This window comes from Mobula birostris, chromosome 2 (genome assembly GCF_030028105.1).
Source record: "Mobula birostris isolate sMobBir1 chromosome 2, sMobBir1.hap1, whole genome shotgun sequence".
Lineage (NCBI taxonomy): Eukaryota > Metazoa > Chordata > Chondrichthyes > Myliobatiformes > Myliobatidae > Mobula > Mobula birostris.
In genome coordinates this window covers 81,653,471-81,671,335 of record NC_092371.1, presented here as the reverse complement: position 1 = coordinate 81,671,335, position 17,865 = coordinate 81,653,471, and the positions used below count along the sequence as shown (strand labels likewise).

At 44.2% G+C, this 17,865-nt stretch overlaps 1 protein-coding gene across 1 annotated transcript; it reads right to left on the bottom strand.

Moving 5' to 3' along the window:
* Nucleotides 1-33: 33 nt before the first annotated feature.
* On the bottom strand, nt 34-17,560 carry pnp4a (purine nucleoside phosphorylase 4a). The gene is made up of 6 exons (XM_072277372.1): nt 17,460-17,560; nt 14,409-14,572; nt 11,401-11,504; nt 8,402-8,577; nt 5,418-5,608; nt 34-1,664 (listed from the first exon to the last, which is right to left on the bottom strand). The coding sequence occupies exons 1-6, from the start codon at nt 17,483-17,485 to the stop codon at nt 1,426-1,428; spliced, it is 900 nt and encodes a 299-aa protein (XP_072133473.1). The 5' UTR covers nt 17,486-17,560; the 3' UTR covers nt 34-1,425.
* Nucleotides 17,561-17,865: the final 305 nt, after the last annotated feature.

Below are 17,865 nucleotides of genomic sequence, written 5' to 3'. Positions count from 1 at the left end.
TTCCGATAATTCAGCACACTTGGGACTTTTAGTGCCAGACTGCGACGTTGCAGATAAAGAGAAGTATCTGCTAACAAGTTTTCATGAACCTTTTATCAAGACTACATTGTATCACACGGTAATTTCCTGGTGAAAGGTTAAAGGGAGCATAGGAAACGGAGCACTGTTTGAAGGAAGCATGGGGAGCCGGCAGTGAGGTGGCAGATTCGCGTTGTGTTGATCTTTAACCCAGAGGCTGCATTTCACTGTATGCTTTGATATACATGTGACAGTTAAAGTTAACCTCCGTCTTTATTTGATAAGCTAGCCATTGAAGGATCGGGGTTTCTCAATGGTCCGATTCTGAACTGTAGGAGTGTTACTGTATCTGCTTTCCCAGGATGTCTAATGAGGATAGGTTGAGCGAGCTCCTTTCGAGCGAAGGAGGATGAGAGGTGATCTGATAGATGTGTACAAAAGACACAGATTGAGTGGACTTTTTTCCGGGGTGGAAATGGCTAATACCAGGAAGCATGATTTTAAGATGATTGGGGCAAAGTATAGTGTGAGAGAGTGGTGGGTGTGCGGAACACCCTCCCGGGGGTGGTGGTAGAGGCAGATACATTAGGGGTATCTAAGAAACTCTTTGATAGGCACATGGATGATAGAAAATGGAGTATTATGTGTGTAGCCCCCCTGGCCAGCCTCAGGGTCGCTCGGCTCGCTGTCGTCCAGGGAAACAGCCTCGGCCCCGCCAAACTGGTAATTAGTTTGTGTGGATGCTGTGTGAGGTACCCCACCCCGCCCAAATAACAGACAATACACCAGATACAATTAAATGATTTACAGTTTATAGATATTACTAGAACTATATAATTAAAAGAGAATAAAATATAAAAGGAAAATAAAAGGCGCCACACTTATCAAAGTCCAATCTCTTCGTGCACAAAAACCCGTTGGAGCTCAAGGACCTTCTTCTTCACCCTGCGACACCCCTCGGACCACCTCGACCGGCCACCTGGGACCAACAATGGTGGTCGACCAGACGCTCCACACGAGTCCGTCTCAGTCTCCTCGCTGAACGCCCCGCTCGGGGTCCGACCCCGTTAGCGGACTCACAGCACCTCGTCCATCCTCTGTCTCGCTCTCCCACCTTCTGCCCCCAAAACCCCCTCGCAAACAGTATCTTCAAATACACCAAAACCATAACAACTATCCCAATTGGTTAATAGCACCCTCTTATCACCCTCTAAACCACAATAAGCTGCTAGCGCAAACTTTCTCAGTGTTTAAGACAACAAAGCCGCATTCCCCAGATTAACATAACAAAGACGCCATTTTAATTAGCCTCCGCAGTAACATAAAAATTGAAACCCCCTACATGTAGAAGGGAAGGGTTGGTGGGTTAAAAGGTGGGCCAAAGGGCCTGTACTGTGCTGTAATGTTCTACGTTCTGTCTTGTATGCCCTGCGTTCTAGTGGATGTCAGCTCCAGGCGACCCACCAGCTCCGTTATCAGGCTCTGCACCACGCCTGTCCTCATTTTGCCGATACTCAGGACATCATCATGGTCCACCACTTCAACGTTGTTATACTCCCTTGTAATGGTGTTGGTGATCAGAGAGAGTCCGAACACTCGCAGGCCACAGTGTCTCGCCACAGTGACCTCGGGAACGGTGCTCATTCCTGTGAGGTGCAAGAACACATTGTGACTTACAGAAGGTTAGAGAGACCCTTGGATGAGAACAGGTACATTTCTATGAACTAATTAATTTATTTAGGTGTACAGTCTTCCAGCAACCCCCGATTTAATCTCAGTCTAATCGCGGGACAATTTACAATGACCAGATAACCTACTAACCACAGTGCTGGTTTAGATGTACAAGATGATAAGAGGAATAGATGGAGTGGACAGCCAGAGACATTTTTTCTCCAGAGCATAAATTGCTAATATGAGAATGCATAGTTTTAAGGTGATTGGAGGAAAGTATATGGGGGGATGTCAAAGGTAGGCCCTGTTCCCTTTGGGGTGCATGACTGTACAGTAACTGAAATGCTCCCATACACATAGCCTTTGTTGCTGCACCGCAGAAATTGGATGCAGCTGGAAAAAAAGCTTATGAAATATGAAAGATTTTCTTTGTTGGACTGTTTCATTATACTCTTCAATTAATAAATAAAATCAAAAGTATGTAAATTTTCAATTTTTGTTCTAAATATTCATAGTACATATATTACATAACAAAACATTTCCTGTACTACGCAGTATTCAGGCTGTGTAAACTTTCCTGCTCAGAGCAATGGTTAGGCTGCGCAGCAGTAAAAAAAAATAGAGGGAACATTGGAGATAGTTGTTTTTTTCACACAGAGAGTGGTGGGTGAGGAGAACACCCTGTCGGGGTGGTGGGAGAGGCTGATACTCTAGGGGCATTTCAGAAACTTTAGACAGGCACATGGATGATAGGAAAATGGAGAGCTCTGGAGGAGGGGAGGGTTAGGTTGACCTTCAAGTAGGTTAAAGGGCTGGCACAACATTGAGGACCAAAGGGCCTGTTTTGCGCTGAACTGTTCTATGTTCTGACTTTAAGCTATGTCTGCTGTTCTATCCTCAAATATTGCCTAACCTGCTGAGAATTGTCAGCTTTTGCTGCTGTTTTTCCATTTATGTAGTAAATCATGGAGTGTCGAGGGAGGGGTAGCACCTCTGGTGAAGGGGCATGTCCTGTCCATTCTGGGGCAGCTCACTCACCTTTGGTCCCCACCAGACACTCAGCTCTCACTTGTGGCTCCAAGTAGCTGTTTGCATACGACAGTGACCACACCCCAGTAAAACACTTCAACAGGCTGGCTAAACAAGGTGAGGGTCACTGGAGGCCTTATAGCCCGGTGAGAGAGAGACATGCCTGTCTCCGTGCACGAAGTCAGACCTGAGGGACTGGATGACGGCCAGGAAGGCGGTACTGCATGGAGAGCGAAGGGCATGACAAGCCACAGAAGACGTCATGGTCATCCACTGCAACCAGGGAAGGCTCCAGTTTGTGATGCTTGCTCGTACCACTGGGCCCAGACTCCTGAGATCGAGAGAGTGAAACTGCCCCAGTGCAATGGTTTTTCCACTTTAAAAATTATCTCGCACATCATCAGGCACGACAGACAACCGTAACAATATATCTTCTTTTGCAGATTGTATCTGAATATGCTTTACAGCCAAACAATTAGTATTGAAACATTGGGATTGTTACAGTGTAGGAAACCCCTTGCTATGATCTTGCACCTTTTTGTTTAGCTGCTCTGTGCTTCCTCTGCAGCTGTTACACTTTATTCTGCATTGTTATTGTTTTACTCTGTTCCACCTCAAGGCACTGTGGAGTGATCTAATCTGTATGAACAGTACGTAAGTCAAAGTTTTCACAAACATACTTCTGCCATGGAATTTTGACATCAGAATCAAGAACCACTAGAGATGGACTGAGTTTTCACTTAACCCTTCATCTCAACAGCAGTCCCACTATGGCGGTTCTTGTTTCTGAATGTATGCTCTGGCATTGGTGGCTGTCCTGTCTGACGCTAACAGGAAATCTGTGCGGGAGAATTTTTAAAGTGGAAAAGCCTTTGCAGTTCCACTCTCTCGACTCAGAAGTCCAGGTCCAGTGGTACGAACAACTGTCACAAACTGGGGTCTTCCCTGGTTGCAGGGGATGATGACCATGACGTCCTCTGTGCCTTGTCGTGCCCTTCGCTCTCCACGGAGCGTCGCAGTACCACCTTCATAGCCATTGAATCTCACTGTAGATCTCATCCGCCCAGTCTGCCAGAGCTGACTTCACAAGCTGGGACAGGCATGTCCCTATCTCACCAGGGTATGAAGCCCACTGGCTACCCTCACCTGGTTAGGCCGCCTGTCAATGCAGTGTAGAGGGTGTGGTCACTGTCACATGCAAACAGCTACTTGGAAATGCAGGTGAGAACAAATAATGTCTAATAGTACAGGCTCTTTGGCCAGAAACAAGAGGAAATCTGCAGATTCTTGAAATCCGAGCAACACACACCCATAACGTCAACTGCACCCTTTTCCATAGATGCTGCCTGGCCTGCTGAGCTTCTCCAGCATTTTGTGTGTGTCAGGCTCTTTAGCCCATGATGCTGAGCTGACCTTTCAAACAATCTACCACTTCTCTTCTGCATAGCCCTTCAATTATCTTTTATCCATGCACCTAAGAGTGTCCCAAATGTCCCTATCTCTACCACCACCACAGGAAGCACGTTCCACACATTCACCACTCTCTGTATAAAACAGCCTATCTCTGACATACCCCTTCATGTTTTCCTCCAATCACTTAAAATTATGCTCTCCAATATTAGCAATTTACACCCTGGGAAAAAGGTGCTGGCCATCCACTCCATTAATGCCTCTCATTACCCCATACATCCCCGTCAAGTCACCTCTCATGCTTCTTCACTTCAAAGAGAAAAGCTCTAACTTGCTCAACCTTTCTTCATAAGACATGCCCTCCAACCCGTAGAAACTTCCCTGTACCCCCTCCAAAGGACTCACATTCCTCCTATGATGTGGCGAGCAGGAATGATTCTGCCTAGTCCCATCGACTGTCACCTGGATCATAACCCTTCAGACCCCTCCCATCCAGGTGCTTATCCAAACTTCCCTGAAGTGTTGAAATCAAACCCGTATCCAGCACTTTTACTGGAAGTTCATTCCACACTCTCGACGCCCTGTGAATGAAGAAGTTCCCCCTCGGGTTTCCCTTAAATATTTCACCTTTAATGCTTAACCTATGACTTCTAGGTCTAGTCTCACCCAACCTCAGTGAAAAAAGTTTGCGTACATTTACCCTATCTATACTGCTCATAATTTGTATACTTCTATCAAATCTCACCTCACTCTCCTGGGCTCGGGGGAATAAGGTCCGTCCTTTTCAAACTTTCCCAATGACTGAGGTGCTCAAATCCCAGCAACATCCTTGTAAAGTTTCTCTGTACTCTTTCAATCTTATAGATACCTCTCCTGTGGGTAGGTGACTGAAGTTCAAGATTCTCTGATCTCACTGTCCAGTTGGATGTGAGAACTGGTAATCTCAGTTCACTTATAAAACTGAGGCTGAACTTAACAATTCAGTTCAATGGCATATTCTGCAAAAGATAGTGAGCTTGGCCAAACTCCAGTATAAAATGGTGTTCGAGCTGTTTATACCCAAGTGCACGTGCTAAGTCAGCACTCCTTCCATCCCAGGTCCCATTTCTCTTTAGCATATATTCTGGAGATTTGTGGTGCAGGATGGGTCCCCTCATTAAAAACACCCACTTTCTCTGTACTCAAAATTGTGTGGATAGGATGGACAGTGTTATGTCAATGCAAGTCTTTGTTCTACACTGTACCCTGCTAATGTTGAAATGCATAGAGATTTGTCTGAAAGGTCGTACCCACAGCATCAGCTCCGAGCCTGTGAAGAAGGTGTGCCTCAGCAGTTGTCTCGAAGCTGGGGCCTCCAGCCATGCAGTAAACACCTTCATGCATAATGTTGCTGCAGTTCAGCTCAGTGCTTATGTCCAGGGCCAGCTTGCCCAGAGCTCTGTCATATGCGTTGGACATGGAGAGGAAACGGCATCCAAACCTACAGGCAAGATTACTTTGGTTATTTCATCAGTTTTTTCTTCTCTTCTCTTCTGTGCGAAGATGATCATTAGATGAAATGGTATTCTGTGCAGATATGTTATTGGGTTACCTTGTACGACCTCAATGCACGGTGTAATACTTTGATCTGTATGATTGTGGACTTCAGGAAGAGGAGATCTGGAGAACATACACACCAGTCCCATCAAGGGGTCAACAGTGAAATGGTGAGCAGCTAAAAGTTCCTGGGCACCAAGACCTAGGAAGTTCTATCCTGGGCCCAAGGTATTGATGACATCACCAAAAAGGCATGTCAGTGGCTATGTTTCATTAGGAGTTTGAGGTGATTTGGTGTCAACAAAGACTAGTAAATTTCTGCAGATGTACTGCAGAGAGCGGTGGCTATGTTTCATTGGGAGGCTGAGGTGATTTGGTATCTCACTAAAGACTCTTGCAAATTTTTATGATGTACTGCAGAGCGCATTCTGACTGGTTATATCACCGTGTAGCAAGAGGCTCCAATGCACAGGATCGAAGAAAGCTACAGAGCTTTCTATACTCATCCATCTCCATCACAGCACACCCCTCCCCACCATCATGGACATTGTCAAAAGATGCTGCCTCAGGAAGGCAGCGTCCATCATTAAAGACCCTCACCATCCTGGACATGCTCTCTTCTCATTGCTACCAGAGGAGCCGGAGGTCGGACACTCAACAGATTAGGAATAGCTCCTTTCCCTCAGCCACTATGTTGTTTGGTTTTATTTATTTATTGCTTTTTTTTTACTGTAATTTGCGGTAATTTTTATGTATTACATGGGACTGCTGCCACAAAACAACATATTTCATGACAGGTGACCATATTTGGGGCTTTAGAGCTTGAATGGCTCTGCCGTGCAGAGAGTGAAGAGCACAAAGTTCCTTGGTGTACACATAACAGATGATCTAACCTGGACGCACAACACCTCCTCATCTGTCAAGAAGACACAACAAAATCTCCACTTTCTGAGGAGACTGAGGAGTGCAAGGCTCCCTGCTTCCATTCTGACAATGATCTACAGGAGTGTCATTGAGAATGTCCTGTCTGGCTGCATCATTGTGTGGTACGAAAGCTGCAAGGCGTTGGACCTCAAGCCGCTACAGAGGACAGTAAAAACCACTGAGAAGATCCCTACCCCCTATTTGTGACATTTACCGGGATTATTATAGACAGAGGGCCTGAGGCATTGTTGAGGATCCTTACCACCCACCCCACAACCTCTTTGATCCACTACTGTCAGAGAGGTAGTACAGGCACATCAGGACTAAGACTGCCAGACTGGGTAACAGCTTCTTCCCCCAGGCTGTGAAACTAATGATTGCCTTGCCGCTACCGAGGTCTCATCACTAGGACAGTGAGCTGAGCACTGTTTACGTGTTCTGTGCATTACTACATGCATTTTGAATTAAATTTTATTAATTTATTTATGGTAATATCTTATTGTATGTGCTGTGTGCGATATGTTTTGTGGGTGCACTGTGGTCCTAAGGAACACTATTTTGTTTGGTTGTATATACGTACAGTCAGATGACAATAAACTCGAACTTGAATATGAACTAGGTTGTCATAGTGGTGGAGAGGGTGGTAATGGGGACAAGCTCCCACTACCTATTAAAAACTCCCAATGTTGTGCATCTCAAATAGCCTCTGACAACCAAGTCCAGCTCCTGGCCTTCAAGTGTGGTTTAGCTACGAAGCCCAGTGGAACCATTTCCACTGACAGGAGAAGGGGCAAAGACGGGTTACTAGCACCTTAAAACCAGTCGCTTTGTACAGTTGGGGCTCGTCAGCCATGTTTGGCAGCTCATCTAGGAGAAGGAAAACTCTGGTCTCAAACGTCCGCTGCCTTGCAGCTACACCCACTCATGGAGAAGGCTTCGGGAGTAAACCCCAAGGGAAAAATCCAGAGCTGGAGTTCTAAGGCAGTCCTGCATTGAGTTCAGCGTTGACTGGCAACTCCTGCAATGCCACTGATGCCAAACTATATCGGTCTCTGCCATTCCTTTGGATTCATCAGCTGTGGGGAGTGTTGGACTCTGCAACATGGGCAACAGCTTGCTCTCCACATTGTACTGTCCATAGACAGCTGGGATGAAACATCCATGGTCAGTCTTAATCAACAGAGGGCCTCTATGTATTTGAACTTGAATGCTTGGACAAAGAGGTGTTTTTGTGTGTTATGATAGTCCAACAGAGAGTTGAGGAGTGACTGGTTTTTCTCTTCTGAGTAACAGGAGGATGCGAGGTGGTTTGATAGATGTCTACAAGATAGATGAAGTCAGGGCCTTCTCCCAGGGTAGCAATGGTATACTTTTAATGTGATTGGAGGAAAGTATAGCAGGGATGTCAGGTATGTTTTCTACACAGAGCCTGGTAGTGTGTGGAACACACTGCCGGGGTGGTGACAGAGGCAGAGACATTAATAACATTTAAGAGACTCTTAGATAGGCACATGGATGATAGAAAAATGGAGGGTTATGTGGGAGGGAAGGGTTAGATTGATGTTGGAGTAAGCTGAAAGGTTGGCACAATATTGTGGGCCAAAGGGCCTGTACTTTGCTGTACTACTCTATGTTCTGTTTCTCTCTCCACATATGCTGCCTTACTGACTGAGTATTTCACGTGGTTTTTTAGATTGGGATAAAACTTGACAATACTTTTACAATTTCTTGGTATTGATTTCATTGGAAAGTTGAAAGGGAGGAAGGGCCAATGTAAAGGCTTTGATTGGGGAGGGGGGAGTGGTTTATGTACCGCTCATCGTTGGGGCCTCGGAGAGGATGTTGCCCTGCCAGGCCTGGCATATTAATGTGATCCTTGATGATCATGAGGTCTCCGGTGCTGTAGTCATCTGCTAGCGATCCAGCGGCATTGGTCACAATCAGAACTTCCACACCCAGTAGTTGGAACACACGCACTGGGAAAGTCACCTTGGGGAAAACAGGAGCAAAAGTACACATTAATGGTAGAGCACGAGACTGCAGAGGCTGAGACTGGGAACAAAAATAACTCCTGGGGGAATTCAGCAGGTCGAGCAGCATCGGTGGAGGCAAAGCAATGGTAATATTAGGGGTGTTGTAAGGGCGTCAAAGGTTTATAGAGAGAAGGCAGGAGAATAGGGTTCAGAGGGATGATATATCAGCCATGATGGAACGGTGGAGCAGACTTAATGGGCTAAATGGCCTAATTCTGCTCCCACGTCAAGGCAGGGGTTCCCAGCCTAGACCCCCTCAGTTAATGGTAGGGGTCCATGGTGTAAAAAAACGGTTGGGGAACACCTGGTCTTATAGATGTTTTGGGTCGAGTCCTGATGCAGGGTCTCCACCCAAAACGTCTTCTATCCCTTTGCCTCCACAGATGCTGCCTGATCTGCTGAGCTCCTCCAGCATTTTGTTTGTTTGCTCCACATTAATACTATTCTAGAGGGTGGCACAATGGCGAAGTGGTTAGCGTAATGCTTTACGGTGCCAGCTGTAAGATTGGGGTTCAATTCTTGCCACTGTCTGTAAGGAGTTTGTACGTTCTCCCCGTGACTGCGTGGGTTTCCTCTGGGTGCTCCGGTTTCCTCCCATATTCTAAAGACATAAAGGTAGGGTTATTGATTGATTGATTGATTGACTGAGATACAGCATGGAATAGAGCCTTCCTAGCCCAATCACAGGGCAATTTACAATGACCTACCAGCTGGTACGTCTTCGGATTGTGGGAGGAAACTGGAGCACCCGGAGGAAACCCATGCGGTCACGGGGAGAACGTACAATCTCCTTACAGGCCAGCAGGAATTGAACCCGGGTTGCCTGTACTGTAAAGCGTTGTGCTAACAACTACACCACCATGCCATCTGTCCAAGGTGTAAGCTTGCTATGTTGGTGCCACAAGCATGGTGACTCATGCAGGTTGCCCTCAGCACAGTCCTTGCTGATTTGATTTGATGCACTTCACTGTATGTTTCGATGTTTTGATGTACATATGACAAATAAAACTCAGCTTTGTTTATATCTTTGTTTATATTTTCTATGTTTTCTATCTTTATCATCTTTCAGAAAGGGCAGCAAGAAGTATAGACAGAGTTGGTGGAGGGGACGTTGGTTTGCGTGTAGAGCAGAGCTGTGTTCAGCACTCTCTGCAGTCTTGGGCAGAGCAGTTGTCATACCAAACTAATGTATCTTGTTAGCATAGCATCCAATCACAATCATGTTGCTGTTTGTAAGATCTTGCTATCAGCAAGAGGCACAGGCCAGAGAAATTCCCAACTTCCAAACGTATTTCATCCATTTTAAAATCCTTTGAGATATCTGATTACATTCTGTATTGTGAAATATAGCAACAACTACCAACGGCATGCAAGATTTCCTTTAGAACTTAGAATGTGGAACATAGACATAGGAATAGAATTAGGCTATTTGGCCCATCAAGTCTGCTGCCCCATTCCATCATGGCTGATTTATTATCCCTCTCAACCCCATTCTTCTGCCTTCTCCTCGTAACGTTGGACCCCCTGACTAATCAAGACCTTATCAACCACTGTTTTAAATATACTCTGTGACTTGGCCTCCACTGCTATCTGTGGTAATAAATTCATCAGCCTCTGTCTAAGGAGATTCCTCCTTATCTGTTTTCTAACATAGAACATAGTACAGCACAGTACAGGTCCTTCAGCCTGTGATGTTGTGCTGACCTTTTAACCTGCTCTAAAATAAGTCTAACCCTTCCCTCACACATAGGCCTCCATTTTTCTGTCATCCATGTGAGACTCTTAGATGTCCCTAATGTATCTGCCTCGACCACCACCCCTAGCAGCACAGTCCATGGACCCACCATCAGAAACAGAATCAGGTTTATTATCACCAGTATGTGATGTGAAATTTGTTAACTTAGCAGCAGCAGTTCAGTGCAATATATAATCTAGAAGAGAAAAAAATTAATAGGCATCTGTTAGTCTCGTGAGACCATGGATTTGTGACTTGGAAGGTTTCCAGGGCGCAGGCCTGGGCAAGGTTGTATGGAAGACCGGCAGTTGCCCATGCTGCAAGTCTCCCCTCTCCACACCATCGATGTTGTCCAAGGGAAGGGCACTAGGGCCGATACAGCTTAGCACCGGTGTCATTGCAGAGCAATGTGTGGTTAAGTGCCTTGCTCAAGGACGCAACATGCCGCCTCAGCTGAGGCTTGAACTAGCGACCTTCAGATCACTGGACCAACACCTTAACCACCTGGCCATGCGCCAAGAAAAAAAAATTTAAAAAAAAATAAACAAGTAAATCAATTACAGTATATGTATAGTGAATTGATTTTTAAAAATGTGCAAAAAATAGCAATAATATATATTAAAAAAGTGAGGGGGTGTCCAAGGATTCAATGTCCATTTAGGAATCAGATGGCAGAGAGGAAGGAGCTGTTCCTGAATTGCTGAGTGTGTGCCTTCAGGCTTCTGTACCTCCTACCTGATGGTAACAGTGAGAAAAGGGCATGCCCTGCGTGCTGGAGGTCCTTGATAATGCACGCTGCCTTTCTGAGACACCATTCCCTGAAGATGTCCTGTGTACTTTGTAGGCTAGTACCCAAGATGGAGCTGACTAGATTTACAACCTTCTGCAGCTTCTTTCGGTCCTTTGTAGTAGCTCCTCCATACCAGACATACCAGATTTGCATCCTACTGCAGTGGTGGCCACTTAAACTGATGTGCTGGTGTTTATCATTATCTATTGCAAGGTGCACATTGTCCCGCGACAGGAATGGGATGTTGCCTTTACCTTTGTGAGTGAGTATCCTTCATACATATGGAAACGCCCTTGCATGCAGACACAAGTCTTCCCCTTCAGCTCTCCGAATACAAGTTGGCTCGCATGTCCTTTCACTGAACGAACAAAGATCAATCATCAGTAGTCATGACAATTTCCAATGCTGAAGAGTTCTGTCCTATGACACGATGAACTCTTGACTTCATAATCTACCTCATTTTGACCTTGCTCCTCATTATCTGCCTGTACTACACTTTCTCTGTGAATGTAATACTTCATTTTGCATTCTGTTATTGTTTTCTCTTTACTACCTCAATGCACCGTTGTAATAAAATAATCTGTATGGACAGCATGTGAGACAAGTGTTTCACTGTACCTTGGTGCATGTGACAATAATAAACCAATTTACTCATTAATCTTTGTTCTTTGTAAACTTGAGCTCATCTAAAACTGATTCTCCCTTGCCCTTACTTGTAAAAAGTTAAAGATTAGCTTTACGTATCTGTCACATGTACATTGAACATCCAAAAGTACAGCGAAATGCATCATTTATGTCATCAAACAACACAATATGAGGATGTGCTGGGGACACGACGCAAGTGTTGCCGTGTTTCAGCCGCCAACATAGCATGTCCACAACCTTTAACCCTAACCCGTACATCTTTGGAATGTGGGAGGAAACCAGAGTACCCAGAGGAAACCCACACATTCATGGGAGAACGCCCAAACTCCTTACAGATAAAGCATTATGCTAACTGCTATGCTGCCTTCCCACACAGAGGCCCCTTTATCCATCATCCCAGTGTTAATGTCAGCTTGATTTAAAAATGTTCACCCTTGTTTTAAAGCTCTTCCAGCATTTTAGCAATCCTAACCCCTCTTTGATTTTAACCTAAGGGGAGAAGTAAAGCCCGTAACTTCCCAACTCGTGTCCCAACTTAAAATGTGCATGGATTCACTGGACTGAATCACGACAGTTTAGCAACACTATGACCATTTTGAACATCTTGCATTAAAATAGACTTCTAATTGTGTTGTTCCTTGTAAAAAAAAGTGTATCATTTATACTTCTCTGATGAATCCTGCTTATATGATGCAGAGCATCCGTGCTGCTGCTGCAGTTAAGGTTCTTATTGCCCCTGTGCAGACATGTACTCATGCAGATGGCGATAAACTTGACTTTGACTTTGAATCCTCCACACAAATTGGTCCCTGTCATTCCTGGAAAAGCAGTCAACTTCCAACAACTGTACAAAATTGTACCGTAATTAGTTCTCCCTGGCTAACTTACCTGGAATAATGTTTTTCATCAATCTGGGTTAAACATTTCAATAAAAAAAAAATCAGGAATTAGGAATTAAGGTACACAGTTAATAATTTAACAATGCTGATGTACTGAGGGATCCTGGGGTCATAGGTCTCTGAATGTGGCCATGCAAGCTGATAGGACGGTAAAGAAGGCATACGGCATGCTTGCCTATAGTAATTAAGGCACTGAGTTCAAGAATCGGGAAGTTATGTTGCAGCTTTATAAATCTCCGGTTAGGGCTGCACTGGACATTGCATTTAATCCTTAAGACCATAAGACCAAAAGACCTAGGAGCAGAATTAGGCCATTCAGCCCATCGAGTCTAGTCCACCATTCCATCATGGCTGATCCTGGATCCCACTCAACCCCATAAACCTGTCTTCTCACCATATCCTTTGATGCCCTGACCGATCAGGATGTGAACAACATCTGCCTTAAATATACCCATGGACTTGGCCTCCACTGTAGTCTGTGCCAGAGCATTCCACAGATTCACTACTCACTGGCTAAAAGAAAAATCTCCTTACCTCTGTTCTAAAGGATCGGCCCTCAGTTTTGAGCCCGTACCCTCTAGTTCTGGATACCCCCACTGAAGGAAACATCCTCTCCACATCCACCCTATCTAGTCCTTGGATACTGTGTAGATTAAAGAGCATGTGCTATAAGGAAAGGCTGGAGAAACTGGGTTACTTTCTCTGAATCAGTAGAATTTGGCGGGGTGGGGAGATCTGACAGAGATTTATAAAATTATGAAGGACACAGATAGAATAGATAATAAGTCTTTCTTTTCCTAAAGTTGAAATGTTTAATACTAGAGGTCATGGCAATTAACATGAGAGGGGTAAAGGAGACGTGCAGAGCAAGCTTGTTTTTTAAATACACAGATTGTGGTTGAGGCTTGGAATGTGCTGCCAGGAGTGGTGGTGGAGGCAGATATGTTTGGAACATTCGAGGGGCTCTTTGATGGTCACATCAATGTGCAGAGAATGGAAGGTGGTGATGATGGCGATGTGGATTATTTGCAGGCAGAAGGGATTAATTTAATTAGGCATCATTAGCTTAATTAGTTCAGCACAACATTGTGGGCCATAGGGCCTGTATTGTACTGTTCTATCTTCTAATGAATCATTAATTATAGTATATAGAGACCATTTGGCCCATCATATCAGTGCTAGCTCTTTGTTCATCTCTCTTCTCTTGGTCTTCCACTGTCTGGCCTTTTAAAGTGAATTATCCATTCCATTTTGAAAGTTAAAATATCTCTATCAACATTTTTGGAAGCATTTTCTATGTAATATTGAATCATGGTGAAAATAATATGGCCTCCTCTCATTGGTAGCTCTTTTGAAATTATCTTTAAATCTTCTTTAATTACTTGCTCTGTTGCCACAGATTCTGTGTTTACTTGCACAATCAAAGTTCAAAGTAGTTTCATTGCTAAAGTACATATATTTCACCGCATACCATTCTAAGATTCATTTTCTTGTGGGCATTCATAGTATATACAAAGAAGCACAATAGAATTAATGAAGGACTGTACACAACAAGATGGACAAACAAGCAGTGTGCAAAAGACAACAAACTGTGCGAAGACAAAAATTGCACCAAAAAAAACAAACGAATAAACTAGATAAATAAATAAACTCAAGATCTTGAAAATGTTTTTGAATACTTTTAGCAAACCTGTGAATGGGCCTCCAATGTTCCCTACCTGTGCTTTTAGGGAAGTTGGGAATATCATGGTACTTGAAGGTCTCGTGATCGTTGAGTGTCTTAGCAAGCATTCCCAGTCCAGAGCCGCAGATTATCGCAACCTTTGGTCGGCGTCTGATCCTTGATAGCAACCATTCTGCTGTCTCCAGATACGTCTCATAACTGAAACAATCCGCACAGTCATCAAAGGCAAACACAACGTAATATTGTGCAAAGACGTAAAATTATTATATGAGACAAAGTAAATGAGTAGTGTCAGAGCCTCTTAAATTCTGTTATACTTCCCTCACATTCTCATCCAGACCAGCTAATAGATTCAATTTACTGTCATAGAATAATACTGTACAGTTTGGCCCAACTTCCCATGCCAGCCAAGATGCCCATATCACCAAGTCTTATTCGCCTGTGTTTGCCCTATATCCCTCTGAACCCGTCCAAATGCTTTTTCAATGCTAACATAAGGACTGCAGTTACTGGAATCGGGAGAAACTCACAAAGTGCTGGAGGAACTCAGCAGGTCGGGCAGCATCTACAGAAGGAATTGGAAAGTCAATGTGAGTCCAACTGAAGGTGCTTGAACTGAAATGACAGTTGATCATGGTCTCAAGACCATGATTGTTCCTGGCAGATTTTTCTACAGAAGTGGTTTGCCATTGCCTTCTTCTTCTGGGCAGTGTCTTTATAAGACAGGTGATCCCAGCTGTTGCGTTCGTTATGAGGGAGAGCATAGAGAGCACACGTCTCCATGGCAGCATGCAGGCTATTCAACTAAACTTTATTGATAACGCTGCTTGTACAATATGTGAACTCTTCCCCATGTGGGAGTGGCTAACTACCACAACACCAACCGTTATCAATACTCTTCAGAGATTGTCTGCCTGGCATCAGTGGTCGCACAACCAGGACTTGTGATATGCACCAGTTGCTCATACGACCATCCACCACCTCCTCCCATAGCTTCACGTGACCCTGGTTGGGGTGGGGTGGGAGGAGGGCTAGGCAGGTGCTACATCTTGCCCAAATATGACCTGCAGACTAACAGAGGGAATGAATGCCTTACACCTCCTTTGGTAGAGACTTATCTCCAACCTGCCACCCCAGTAGATATATATATATAGAATTAGATATGTAATGCAAAAAAAGGAAAACAAAGAATGCTGAGCTTCTATTCATGGGTTCAATGTCTGTTCAGAATTCAGATGACAGAGGAGAAGATGCTATTCCTGAATCCTTGAGTGTGTGCCTTCAGGCTCCTGTACCTCTTCCCTGATGATAGCCAGATTAGTGTGTCCCTGGTGATTGTCAACAATCCATTTTCTTCCACAGATGCCGGCTAACCTGCGAAGTTCCTCCAGCATTTTGTATGTTGGTCTTTTAAATGTCCTTAGAACATCTACTTCTTCTGGTAGGCCATTCCATATCCAGAACACACCCTGTCCCTCGGGTCCTTTTGGATTCTTTACCCTCTCACCTTAAACCAATGCCAGCAAGTGCTTTTTTAGAATTCTCTTTTAATTCCAAAAGGGAATGAGAAGGTAATTCAAAACTCAGCAATTCTGTGGATGGCACTGCAACGTGGTGGCCAGCATAGCACTGTTCTGGTGGCAGTGTCCTGAGTTCAGTTCCGCTGCTGCCTGTAAGGAGTTTGTACTTTCTTCCCGGGACCGCGTGGGCTTCCTCCGGGTGCTCCCGTTTCCTATCTACGGGTGAGCAGGTTAATGGGTCACATGGGTGTAATTGTTCGGCACGGGTGCGTTGGACAGGAAAGGCCTGTTACTATGCTGTGTCTCTAAATAAATTGGGCTCCATGAATGCGTAGTGGTTAGCGTCACGCTATTCGAGCTCAGGCCATTTCAGAGTTTAACTCTGGTGCCATCTTTAAGAAGTCCCTGTGGATTGCTTGGGTTCTCCTGGTCTGCCGGTGTTCTTCCACAGTCTAAAGATGTAGGCTAACTGAACATTGTAAATTGTTCCGTGTTTAGGGTTAATTGGGGTTATCGGGGGTTGTTGGAAAAGTGTGGCTAGAAGGGCCTATTCCACGTCGTATTGCTAAATAAATACATAAATAAACAAACAAACAAACAAACAGATAAACAAGCAAACAAAATAAAATGTAAAAAGTTCAATGCGTCCTCTTTATCTATTATAGTCTCAAACACGTGCTCCTGCGTTGTGACTCCAGAAGTATTTCTTCCTTATTATATACTGATTCGAATTTCCTGTTCAATGTCTTCAAAAAAACAATCCCACAGGTAGTGGTCAGATAAACTCTAAACATACTTCAGCAATAATGAACTTCACAGTGATGGCAGTCGTACACAATACAGGGAACAGGCTACACACATCAAAGTTGCTGGTGAACGCAGCAGGCCAGGCAGCATCTCTAGGAAGAGGTGCAGTCGAGGGGCCCCCCTCCAACTTTCAAATCCCTTACTCACTCTTCCTTCAGTTAGTCCTGACGAAGGGTCTCGGCCTGAAACGTCGACTGCACCTCTTCCTAGAGATGCTGCCTGGCCTGCTGCGTTCACCAGCAACTTTGATGTGTGTTGCTTGAATTTCCAACATCTGCAGAATTCATGTTGTTTACAGGGAACAGGCTACTAAGTGGTAAATAACCCAAGACCATCTCCAACAGCACAGAATTTAACCAGCTACACTTGACAATCAGTGATGTTACCAATTTTTGTCAACACACCATTGAAACTTAAATTGAGATCTCTTGACTAGCGTTGTACAGAGTTCTATCATAATTTCCCCAATCTTAGATTCTGTGTCTCAACTAATAAAGAACAACATCACATTCCCTTTTCAACCACCTCCCTTTTCAACCACCTAACCAGTCTTAATCCCTTTATCTATTGGTGTTTCTGTTTCTCCAAAAATCTATTTCCTCCTATTTGTTTTCTAGTCTTTTGCTTTGCTATATCTTGACAAAAAGAAATGTTTTACAATTTTTTTCATTAAATTCTATTTGCCAGTTGTTTGTCCAGCTGTTCAGACCATCGATACGTTCCTGCAGCCCCAGAAACTAAGTAAAAAGACATCTTACCAAATGACATCTACAGAATGCATCATATCAAATCTCACGTCGTCTCCTTTGCTTCCTTACAGGAACATTTCCCTCAGTTAGTTCACTAAATGAGCGCAGTGTTCACTGTGTGACCCCTCGTACAGGCCGTCAATTAGCATTTAAAGGAAACAGTGGCTTCCAATTGGCATTCAAGCATGACACCAAGTGATTGGCTCAAACAAGCTGATGTAAATATATGATTAAAATGGTTTAGTTAGACATGTTAATGGTTAGATGCAATAAATCTTCCTCCCCCTGCCAGAAAGAGTTTCAGCCAAGTCATGAATTAAGTGCATGTGATGCTTCCAAAAATGGCCTCAAATAGAAAAGATTGTTCACTCTCTGAAGTTCAAAGTTCAAAGTAAATTTTATTATCAAAGTACAT